Raw genomic sequence first — 10,801 nt, forward strand, 5'->3', positions numbered from 1 at the left:
AGATGTCTTAGTGGTATGAAGAACATGTATAGCAGTGTCTAACTAAATTTTTGAAACCTTTTTCCATTTTTGCAAAGACCCCTTGCAGAACCATTGCAACATGATGGGCTGAATGATCCTTCCCAGTAGCTCATCGTTTATACAGATTGCAGTTGTTTTGCATAACATCACACATGATTGTCACTTTTGACTTCAAAAGAAGTGGGAAAATTTTGAAGATTTGCCTATGAAGGGCTAGCTTAAAAATTTGCCCTTCTTGTGGAAGGGTGGACCAAAGACAACATTGCCCTTAAAAGTCACTTTCTCTTTTAAAAACTTCCCTACATATACATGTATATTATGTAGCACTAAGTATAATAAATGATTTTTTTGTGGAATACATTTTTGTGTTGAATTTGGCTTTAAAAATGAAGCTAGAGTTGGCTATTTCGTATTTTGAAGGTGTATCGTTTGAAGGGCTGATTACTAAAAGTAAGAAGGGCTCTAAGGTAGACCTTCCATAGAAAGTATCCACCTTGCAAAAACGAAACAATCAAGCTACAAAGCCCTGATTAGACTAGAGGGAGGTTGCGGATGTCATCCAATAAAGAGAGAAAATTGTGGTTTTGGAGTAAGGCTTGACGAGCCAAATCGCTGAGCTGCCTCGCTCTCGCTCGCAGGGAGCTTGCCAAGGCTCCACTCATGAGTTGCCTCACTCCCCTCTCCACCTGCGCCCTGCTGGCCTGATTGTTTTGGTCGCGCTCCAGCGTCAGCCCCACCTTCCACACCTGCGACGCCAGCCAGCAATTGGTCACTTGGTCCATGAACCAGGGCCAGCCCAGCAATGGCACGCCACTGCACAGACTTTCCAGCGTGGAATTCCACCCGCAGTGTGAAAAGAAACCGCCCACGGCGGGGTGGGACAGCACCATGGCCTGCGGGGCCCAGCGAACCACCTTGCACACCCCCTGCTTCCGCTGCTCTAGAAAGCCCGCTGGAAGCACCTCCTCAAGCTTTACACTACTACTTTTAGCTTCTGAGCCTCCCTTAATGGCATTCTCACGGATGACCCACAAACATCTCTCGCCGCTTCCGGCGAGTCCCAATGCCAGCTCCTGCACTTGCTCCACCGTCATGGTCGATATGCTCCCAAAAGCCACAAAGATGACGGAGGCGCCAGGCTGCATGTCCAGCCACTCCCTGCACTCATCAACCTCCTCCGCCCAGAAGCTCGACCCCCCGGACACTGCATCGCCGCCTTCGCCACGGCCGCCCACCTTGGCCTCGGTCATGGGCAGCAGCGGCCCCACCAGTCGAATGGACTTGGGCCAGCAGTTTCCATAGTTTGGATGCAGGATGCCTTTCTCGAGCTCGAGGGTCAGGGCTCCTAACACCTCTGGCTCCAATGCCTCAAAGGAGTTGCCAATCACTCCCATTGCCTTTCCCATGCACTTGAAACGATCGCTCAGCACCCCCCTGATCCAATCCACGCCTGCCTTTCCGAAGAATCGATACTCCAGAGGCATATCTCCAGGGTGTATGCCCATGGGCAACCCAGGTACGCAAGTGATAAGCTTCATGGGAGTCTCCCTTGAGGCTGTTGCTGGTACTGCAATACAAAACAGAGCAATATCCACGTTAACAAATAATGCTTAACAACGTGAGCTGGAGGATTGGGATCGGTGCAGAGTGTCCTTACCATTTGCCTCGAAGGGGTCGTAGCCGGAGGCGATGATGGCATCGACATGTAAGTAGATGGAGAAAACAGAAGCACATTGAGGCCAGAAGATGAACTCCGGCACTGCCGCTTGCTCCGCCAAGGAAGAAGCCCATCGCAAGAAGAAATCGCTGACTATGCAGGTAATGGGGTGGCCCTGGGAGGCGAGCGTTTCAACCAGCTTCAGGGCGCTTTCAAGAAGGCCGTAATCGATGGAGTTCTGCAGGAATTCGGTCCAGGTGTCACGGTCGAAGTCAGGTGGGAGGCCGTCCTTCATGCCCAGAAGCTGGAAATGATTATGGGCGGCGTGGGTGCCAGAGCTGAGATGTTGCTGGGAGCTGCGCACAATCTTGGCGTAAAGGTGGTCGACGGTGGCAAGGGTAACTCGCACGCCTTGGGCAACCAAGCGCTGGCCTACTTGCATGAGTGGGTTGATGTGGCCTTGCGCTGGGTAGGGCAGCAGCAAGGCGTGGGGCGACGGTTTAATGGAGCCAAGGTTGATGCTGTTGATTGACTCCGCCTGCTGGCGGGGCTGCTCATGACTAGATGCCATTGCAGCGCCGAGAAAGCTATAGCCGCAAACACCCAGCAACCAGCTTAATAAAGGCCAGAATTATTGCCACTGGAAGAAGAGAATATTGGGTCTTAGAGTACGCTTCCTTCCTGCTCAAGGAATACCTGGGGTTGGACTTGGACCGTGGACGAGGTCGCCTCTACCTCCCCTTGCAGATCACGTTTTTGGGCTGAATAAGGTCATAGTGTTTCATGGTATTTCACTGGAGCATCTTGTAAGCACCATCCATTCGTTTCCGATCAAGGCCATCTGACAATGCCACATGACAGAAAGTCATAGAGAATTTTCCTTGTGCCCAAAAGGTTTTTCTGGATGTTTCAACTAGGCACGTTTCATTCGACAAAGTAATTTTGGCTCATGGTCCGACAAGCACCTTGATTCTTTCGTCCTCTGGGGACGGCAATGTGATAGCAACAACATTCATCCAGATTCCAGGGATTCCAAGCTTTAATTGTTTTCCCCCCTAGTATACCTTCAAATGGGAAACACTAGAGGTTTTCTATGGTTTGCATAACAAGCGACAGGGTCACGATGGCTTTCTGAAACAATAAGAATCATAAGGTTGGGTTTAACTAGAATTATATAAGACAATCATTGTTCTGGAATGTCTCTTTTATTAAGCGGTCAAGTTTCCTCCTCACAAAGAAGCAAATCAAAAATACTAGCAAATTTTTTGAAATCTGCAAGATTTTTGAACTAAGTTCTCACATATTTCACCGGTTTTTCTTTCTTTTACCATGGTTTGCTCATATATACATGTGTGTGTGTGTGTGTGTGTGTGTGTGTGTGTGTGTGTGTATGTATCCTCCTCGCAAAGAAGCAAACCGAAAATACTAGCAAAGTTTTCGAAATTTGCAAGATTTTAAACTAAGTTCTCACATATTTCACCAATTTTTCTTCCCTTTACCATTTATTTATTTATACACACACACACACACACACACACATTAATGAGTTTTTATGTTTGTGTGCCCCATTAGACAAGGAAGTGGAGAAGGAAGTCCTTGGAGCTCCCTTGGCCACGGCGTCCATGCTACGGGCGTTGCATGTGGTCATTGTCGATGTTGCACACGGCAAGATTGGGTGGCCGAGGGTCGTTCTAGGCAGAAAGTTGGTGATGACATGGCTAGTTCACACCTGGAGCGTTCCCGTGGCACCCATGGGGCCCATGTTTTTTGAGGGTGAAGTAACCCCCCTTGAGCAACGACGGCATTGTTGTTGCTTTGGGGAGGGTACGTTCATGTATAGCGTGGTTGGCAAGTAGAGCCGGGTGCCAAGTGATGATTCTCATGCGGCTCAAAAGAGGGGAAGCGGACACTTTTGGCCGAAGGGTAAGGCACTTGCTAAAGAGGGATATAGATGCCCCATAAGGGGCAAAAGTTTTTCATTTTTGGGGGGGCCTTCTAAAAGCTAGCAATGTCCTTTGGTGGAGAGACCAACAGGGAAGCTCTCTGGAGGCCAGCAAGGGCCACTTGGAGGAGCTACAAGAGAGTAGACAGTCGAGGGCTCAGTGGAGCTACGTGAAGAGCGAAGTGGCCATGGTTTTGGCTGAAGAAGCTTTGTAAACAGGTTTTTTGAGCAAAGAGAATCCATCATTGCTGCATTTTGTGTCAACTCCCCCTTTCCCCTTTGTCTTTTTTGCTCTTGTGCATGTGTTTCTTGGTGTGTGTTGGCAGGTGTGCCCCCTCAAGGGTGTGTTGTGCACACACACACACACACACACAGAGAGAGGTAATGTGAGTAGAGGGTAGTGGAATGAGTAGTGCGGAGTGAGTGTGCTTGATTGTGGTGTTGCAAAGAGTGTGTGCGTCTACAGAATGTGCATGCGAGGCCCTACTGGTGTGAATGATTTTCTTTGAAGGTGTATTCAAGAGGAGAGGGGTGATGTGAATACCTTGAGCTATATAGGGGCATTTGCTCTGTGTGTTGGGTGTGTTCCCCATTCCCGCAGTCCACCATCTCTAAACCGTTTGTAAATTGATGATGCCTTCCCTTCCAATGAACAACATTGTTGGACGTTCTACCAGGAGCCACGACAAATACATCCTTAATGCATTTGCACTCATTGCAAATGGCTTGCATAAAACTAAGTGAGTGGCGTTCCAGTATTGAGCTGGAATGTGGTCAATATCTTGCTTCCTAGAAAACTTGATCTGTGTGCCATCAATTGCCCCGCAAAAATTGTGAAACGAGGTGATGGCTTAATGATGTTCTTAGCCTTTTATCTCCTAATGGCACTAAAATGTAACGATGCCGGAACTTAATTGCCAACATGTCTACAATCATGTGGCAATATTTCTTGACCGTGGATTCACCATAGTTTACCCCGCGAGAGAAACACCAACCTGCACACGAAATTGGCGATTGTTGTCCTCTAGAATTTTGGTGATTGTTTTTTTAGAAGTACAATCAAAGAATTGCAACGGATTCCAACAAGCACGAAGGCTTATAGAATTGCGATCAATGACAGAGGCACAATCTCAAATACAATAAAATTCAAAATGTCAGGAACTATAAATACTAAAAATGTTATTAAAATGTGGGTAATGAAAGTGTAAAAAATATTATTTTTAAAAAAACTTACCTATCTGCTGCCATCGTGAAAAAACTAAATTTGTAGGCAACAAAATCTACGAAATTCAGCAAAGTTTTAGTGTTTTTTCCTAGAGTCATAGTAGTGAGTGTATGTATTGTTGGGGTATAAAGCCCAATGTGGTCGCCCAGGTAAGTGGGCGGGCCGCCAGGTATGTACACATATTCTTTTGTAAAAACCTAATAAGAACTCACTATGCTCTACACATTACAGTAGAGCGAGTTCACCATATCGTCGTGCTCTTCTTCTCGCGCACTCTCTCGCGTCGCACTTCCGCTCGTACTCCTTCAACTAGTATCAGAGCTCAAATCGAGGCTCGGGGCAACACTACAAGAGGCTAGAGTCACCAACTCAGATTGGAGTGAAATTCGACAGGCGAAGACACGGCCCCAAATCTCGTGGGAGAACTCGAAGGGCTTGGTGTTGTCAGAATTTCATTCTGAGGTCATCTCGGCCACCGTTCGGCTTCGACAAAGGTCTGCGCAGGCCATTTTTGACTACGTGGTCTCAGCGGGTTCAGATCCGACTCTACAAATTTGGGGTTTTCGGCCTACGACTGCAGGTGCTGAGGATATCGACACTCCCAGAGTGTTGATTTGTGGCTGTCTACACATCGAAGGACGGCTCACAGTTCTTGGACGCGTGTCACATACGACACGGGCGCATCTACACACAGACTGTAGGTGACATCCACTAGTTCATCAGGTAGCTTGTGTTTGCTGCTTGATATTCCAGATTTCATCCTAACATTGCAGGTACTTCCACATGGGATGTATTGTCAGAGATGATGTATGTCTGTTGAGGGTTTGTTGGCTGTGAGTCACGCAGCAAACAACCGCCGCAGCGGTTACAGCATACAGTGGGAAATTTGTGGATGTATGACTTTGTGGGAAGTCTATGTACTGTCAGATTTACTGCAACCTTTGTTGAGGGTCGAGTGAGGTTTTATTGAGCTGGGGGATTCTCGAATGTTGAGATCCTTTCGGTGATACAGGTCTTGGAGCGATCCCTCGAGCACCCTTAGATAGGCAGCTAGGATGTATTGACTGTGAGTTAGACAGTTGGGATTGCATCTTTGCTTTACTGCCGTTGAGGCATTGTCGCAGTCTATGCTTATAGGATAGTGACAGGACAGTGAGAGACAGTACAGGTGCAGGACAGGTTTAGCCGCAGCCTACAATGTCAGAGAGACAGTGTTTTTTGAGCTGTTTTTGGTCTGTTTTTTAGTACACCAGAGCCATTTTACAAAGGAGACTCTGCCAAAATTTCTGCAGAATCTGAAGCTTTCTTGGTTCATTTGACAGGTTGATATTGGTTCATAGGTCAGTTTACAGGGGAAACTCTGCCGAATTTTTCCCAGGAAAGTAAACTACTGTGAAGCGTAGCTATGGCTGGATCATAGGACACTGCTCTTTACAATATCAAGAAGCTGGATGGAACCAATTTCCCATTGTGGAAGAAGCAGATTTGGCACGTGTTGGTACAAAAGAAGCAGATAAAACCTATAAAGCTCAAGGGGATAAAACCAGAAGATATGGACGAAGATGAATGGAGCGAAATGGATGAATTGGCACTTTCTACCATTATGCTGACTTTGGCAAAAAGCGTTTACTTCAATGTAGCAAACGAGATGTCGGCTTATCAAGCATGGTTAAAGCTAAGTGATCTTTATGAGAAGAAGAGTGCAGCTTCACAGGTATACTGGCTTAAGAAGCTTGTTGACTTGAAGATGAAAGAAGGGACACCTATGTCCAATCATCTGAATGAATTCAACACAATCTATAGTCAGTTGTCAGCTCAAGGTGTCAAGTTTGATGAACCTGTTAGAGCTATGTTCCTATTGATCACATTGTCGAAAAGTTGGGACACTTTTTGCACAGCTTTGAGTAATTCTGCACCTCCAGATGGTTTGAACATAGCAGGTGTAGAAGGAAGTCTGCTTACTGAAGAAACCAATAGAAAGACAATGGACAAAGGCAAAGGAACAGCCTTAGTTGTCAGGGGAAGGACCAAAGAAAAGTACAAAGGTGGAAAGAGGAATCAGTCCCGTAGCAAGTTCCGCAGTGCTAAAGGCAAGAGTGACATAGAATGCTACCATTGTGGCAAGAAGGGTCACATGAAAAGAGACTGCAGAGAATGGAAAGCAAAAAAAGGCAAAGAGAAAGTTGAAGACCATGGTGAGAAGAACAAGTCCTCAGTGAAGATTCAAGAAATAAATGTGACAAACACTGTTGCAGAGGATGACAGTCTAGTGTCAGGAGACATCTACTTCTTGAAGAATACAATGGACTCAGCTCTTCTTACAGCATCTAATGGAAATGCACTGAGTGACTGGATTATAGACTCAGGGGCATCACTTCATGTGTCTCCAAACAAGGAGTGGTTTACTTCTTATGTGACCACTAAAGATCATGTTCGGCTAGGCAATGGGCATACATGTGAGATCTTAGGTGTTGGAGATGTTCAATTGAAGTCTCAGAATGGCTCTTCTTTCACGCTGAAGAATGTGAGACATGTTCCCGCAATTACAAAGAGCTTGATCAGCACAGGTTTACTTGATGATGCTGGCTACGTCACCACTTTTGGACAGAACATGTGGAAGATATCCAAGGGTTCTATGACAGTAGCACATGGAGTAAAGTCTGGAGGACTTTACATGATTTATGTATCAAATGTCTCTAAAAATGTAATCAATGTAACCGAGCAGCCGAACGTTTCTTTGTGGCATAGCCGGTTAGGACATATGTCCAAGAAGGGAATGGAAATCTTGTCTCGTTCTGGTTATTTGCCTGGCTTTTCATTTAATGATTTTGAATTCTGTGAACATTGTCTGTATGGTAAGAAAACACAGCAGCCACATAAGCATAGAAGCAGTAGAAGAGATACACAGTTGGCACTTGTTCATAGTGATTTGTGTGGACCTATGCCTATCCTATCTCTAGGGGGAGCTTCTTACTTTATGACATTTATAGATGATTACTCGAGGAAAGTATGGGTTTACTTTCATGCACAAGGATGAAGTGTTTAGTGTTTTCAAAACGTTTGTGACACTTGTGGAGAATCAGAGTGGCAAAGCTTAAATGCTTACGCACTGACAATGGTGGAGAGTATGTTTCAAACGCCTTTCAGGACTTTTGTGAGTCAAAAGGTATAAAACGTGAACTTACTGCTCCTTACAATCCTCCTCAAAATGGTGTTGCTGAGAGGATGAATAGGACCATACAAGAGAAGGTCAGAAGTATGTTGTCTAATGCACAGCTGCCAAATGGGTTTTGGGCTGAAGCTGTATCAACAGCTGTTCGTCTTGTAAATAGATCTCCTAGCAAGGTTTTGTAGAAGGATTCAGTGCCAGAGATGGTATGGTCAGGCAAAATGCCCTCATACAAGCATCTCAGAGTCTTTGGCTGCGAGGCATATACTCACGTTCCAAAAGAATTTAGGAACAAACTTGAGCTAAAGAGTAGAAAGTGCATCTTTCTAGGCTATGGTAATTCTGGTGAGATGGGGTACAGACTTTGGGATCCCGAATCCAGAAAGGTTGTCCGCAGCAATGATGTTCACTTTAATGAATCCAAATATCATTCTAAACCAGAGAGGGTTGAGGAGATTAGAAGAGTTGTCTTCCAAGAAGATGGACCTGCACGTGCAAGACAAAATGTCAAGGCTCAAGAGGATCAAGGACAGGATAGAGTGGAACCACAGGTTGTGGCTGAGCCTGAGCCACCTATTGTGCGTAGATCTGGACGTATCACGTGACCTCCTGATAGGTTTGTTCCATCTATGAACTATGTCATGTTCACTGATTGCAATGAGCCTTCATGTTACAAGGAAGCAGTGCAAATGAAGGACTCCGGGAATTGGCAATTGGCCATGCAGTCAGAGATGACAACTCTGCATAAAAACCAGACATGGAAGCTAGTTAAATTACCACGGGGCAAAAAGGCTCTACCCTGTAAATGGGTTTACAGGTATAAGATCACCGCTCATGATAGTCAGCCAAAGTACAAAGCAAGGCTTGTTGCCAAGGGCTTTAAGCAAGAACAAGGCATTGACTTTGATGAAGTCTTCTCTCCGGTGGTCAAGATGACTACATTGAGATGCTTTCTTGCATTGGTTGCCATATTAGATTTGGTGTTGCACCAAATGGATGTCAAGATAGCGTTCTTGCATGGTGATTTAGATGTGGAAATTTACATGCAGCGGCCAGAAGGGTTTGTTGAGAAAGGCAAGGAAGATTGGGTATGCCAGTTGTTAAAGAGTCTTTATGGCTTAAAACAATCACCGAGGGCATGGTACCATAAATTCCACAAGTTTATGCTTTCTCAAGGCTACAAACGTACTGAGTTCGATCACTGTCTATATACAAAGAAGGCTAAGGATGGCAGTTGGCTGATCCTTATTTTGTATGTGGATGACATGTTGATTGCTGGCAAGCACTTGGAAGAAATTTCAGCTTTGAAGTCAAAGATGGCAAAATCGTTTGACATGAAAGACATGGGTGAGGCAAGTCATATACTTGGTATGCGCATTGAGAGAGACAGATCAAAGAAGTTGATTTGGTTATCTCAAACACAGTATATTGACAAGGTTTTGCAACATTTCAATATGGAGAAGGGAAAGGCACTGAGTGTTCCATTGCCACCATATGTGAAACTTAGCAAACAAGATTGTCCTGTGTCTGAGGAAGAACAGGCTGAAATGGATAAGATTCCATATGCGTCTGCAGTGGGTAGTTTGATGTATGCAATGATTGCTACTCGCCCAGACATTGCATTTGCAGTGGGAGTAGTAAGTCGATACATGTCAAACCCAGGCAAGAAACATTGGGAGGCAGTGAAAGGAATATTGAGATACCTGAAAGCTACAAAGATTATGCGTATATGCTATGGGAGTTAGGAGCTAAGTGTAAAGGGTTTTACAGACTCAGATTATGCAGGTGACTTAGACAACCGAAAGTCTACGTCAGGGTATGTCTTTACATTGGCTGGTGGAGCAGTATCATGGCGTTCTAGATTACAAGATTGTGTTACTCAGTCTACTACAGAGGCTGAATATGTTGCAGCATCAGAGGCATGCAAAGAATCAATTTGGCTTAATCGACTAGTAACAGATTTGGGAATCAAAGAAGAGATGCCTGTGTTATATTGTGATAGTCAAAGTGCTATACAATTGGCTCGCAATCCAGTTTATCACTCAAAGACAAAGCATGTGGATGTGAAGTATCATTTCATCAGGGAAATGCTCGAGGATAAGCAACTTCAGCTTGTCAAAGTTCACACCACAGAAAATCCTGTTGATCTACTTACAAAAGGACTTCCCTCAGAGAGCTTTGCGCATTTTCGCAAGCAGTTAGGTGTAGGGTAGTACATCACTTCTCTACATCTCTTGTATATTAGCTTGTATAGTAGCTTCTCTCACACTTAAAGTACCACATTGGACTTTAAGTGGGAGGTTGTTGGGGTATAAAGCGCAATGTGGTCGCCCAGGTAAGTGGGCGGGCCGCCAGGTATGTACATATATTCTTTTGTAAAAACCTAATAAGAACTCACTATGCTCTACACATTACAGTAGAGCGAGTTCACCATATCGTCGTGCTCTTCTTCTCGCACTCTCTCTCGCGTCGCACTTCCGCTCGTACTCCTTCATGTATAAATTAAGAAAACAAGAAAGTTACAAAGTAAGCCATGCTCAGAACGAGCCCTGGCATCTACCAACAAACTACCCACAATAATAACCTAGCCACAAAACCATTAGATACATCAGCTGATTAAGGGCGCCACCTTGTGACCGTCAATAGTAGAGGAAAACAAAGAGTGACTTGGGGCTGCCACCAAGGAGATAGCCCTGCCACAACACACCCCTTCACCACCAAGCCAGCGTATGGGGAGTTTATCGCCAAAATGAAAAACAACAAGCATCACTTTTTCTTCTTCTTTCG

General features: G+C 45.2%; 1 protein-coding gene across 1 annotated transcript; it reads right to left on the minus strand.

The window, feature by feature from the left end:
* Positions 1–283: 283 nt before the first annotated feature.
* Positions 284–2,582, minus strand: LOC147449534 (UDP-glycosyltransferase 85A7-like). The gene is made up of 2 exons (XM_086522632.1): positions 1,679–2,582; positions 284–1,588 (listed from the first exon to the last, which is right to left on the minus strand). The coding sequence occupies exons 1-2, from the start codon at positions 2,247–2,249 to the stop codon at positions 552–554; spliced, it is 1,608 nt and encodes a 535-aa protein (XP_086378758.1). The 5' UTR covers positions 2,250–2,582; the 3' UTR covers positions 284–551.
* Positions 2,583–10,801: the final 8,219 nt, after the last annotated feature.

Source organism: Adiantum capillus-veneris, chromosome 10 (genome assembly GCF_014529385.1).
Source record: "Adiantum capillus-veneris isolate H3 chromosome 10, ASM1452938v2, whole genome shotgun sequence".
Classification (NCBI taxonomy): Eukaryota; Viridiplantae; Streptophyta; class Polypodiopsida; order Polypodiales; family Pteridaceae; genus Adiantum; species Adiantum capillus-veneris.

Excerpts from the sequence above, each read along its gene's own strand:
- LOC147449534 (XM_086522632.1), bottom strand. The coding sequence starts at position 2,249 with ATGGCATCTAGTCATGAGCAGCCCCGCCAGCAGGCGGAGTCAATCAAC. Across the intron at positions 1,589-1,678 it reads CGACCCCTTCGAGGCAAATG|TACCAGCAACAGCCTCAAGG; the intron begins GTAAGGACACTC and ends TTTGTATTGCAG.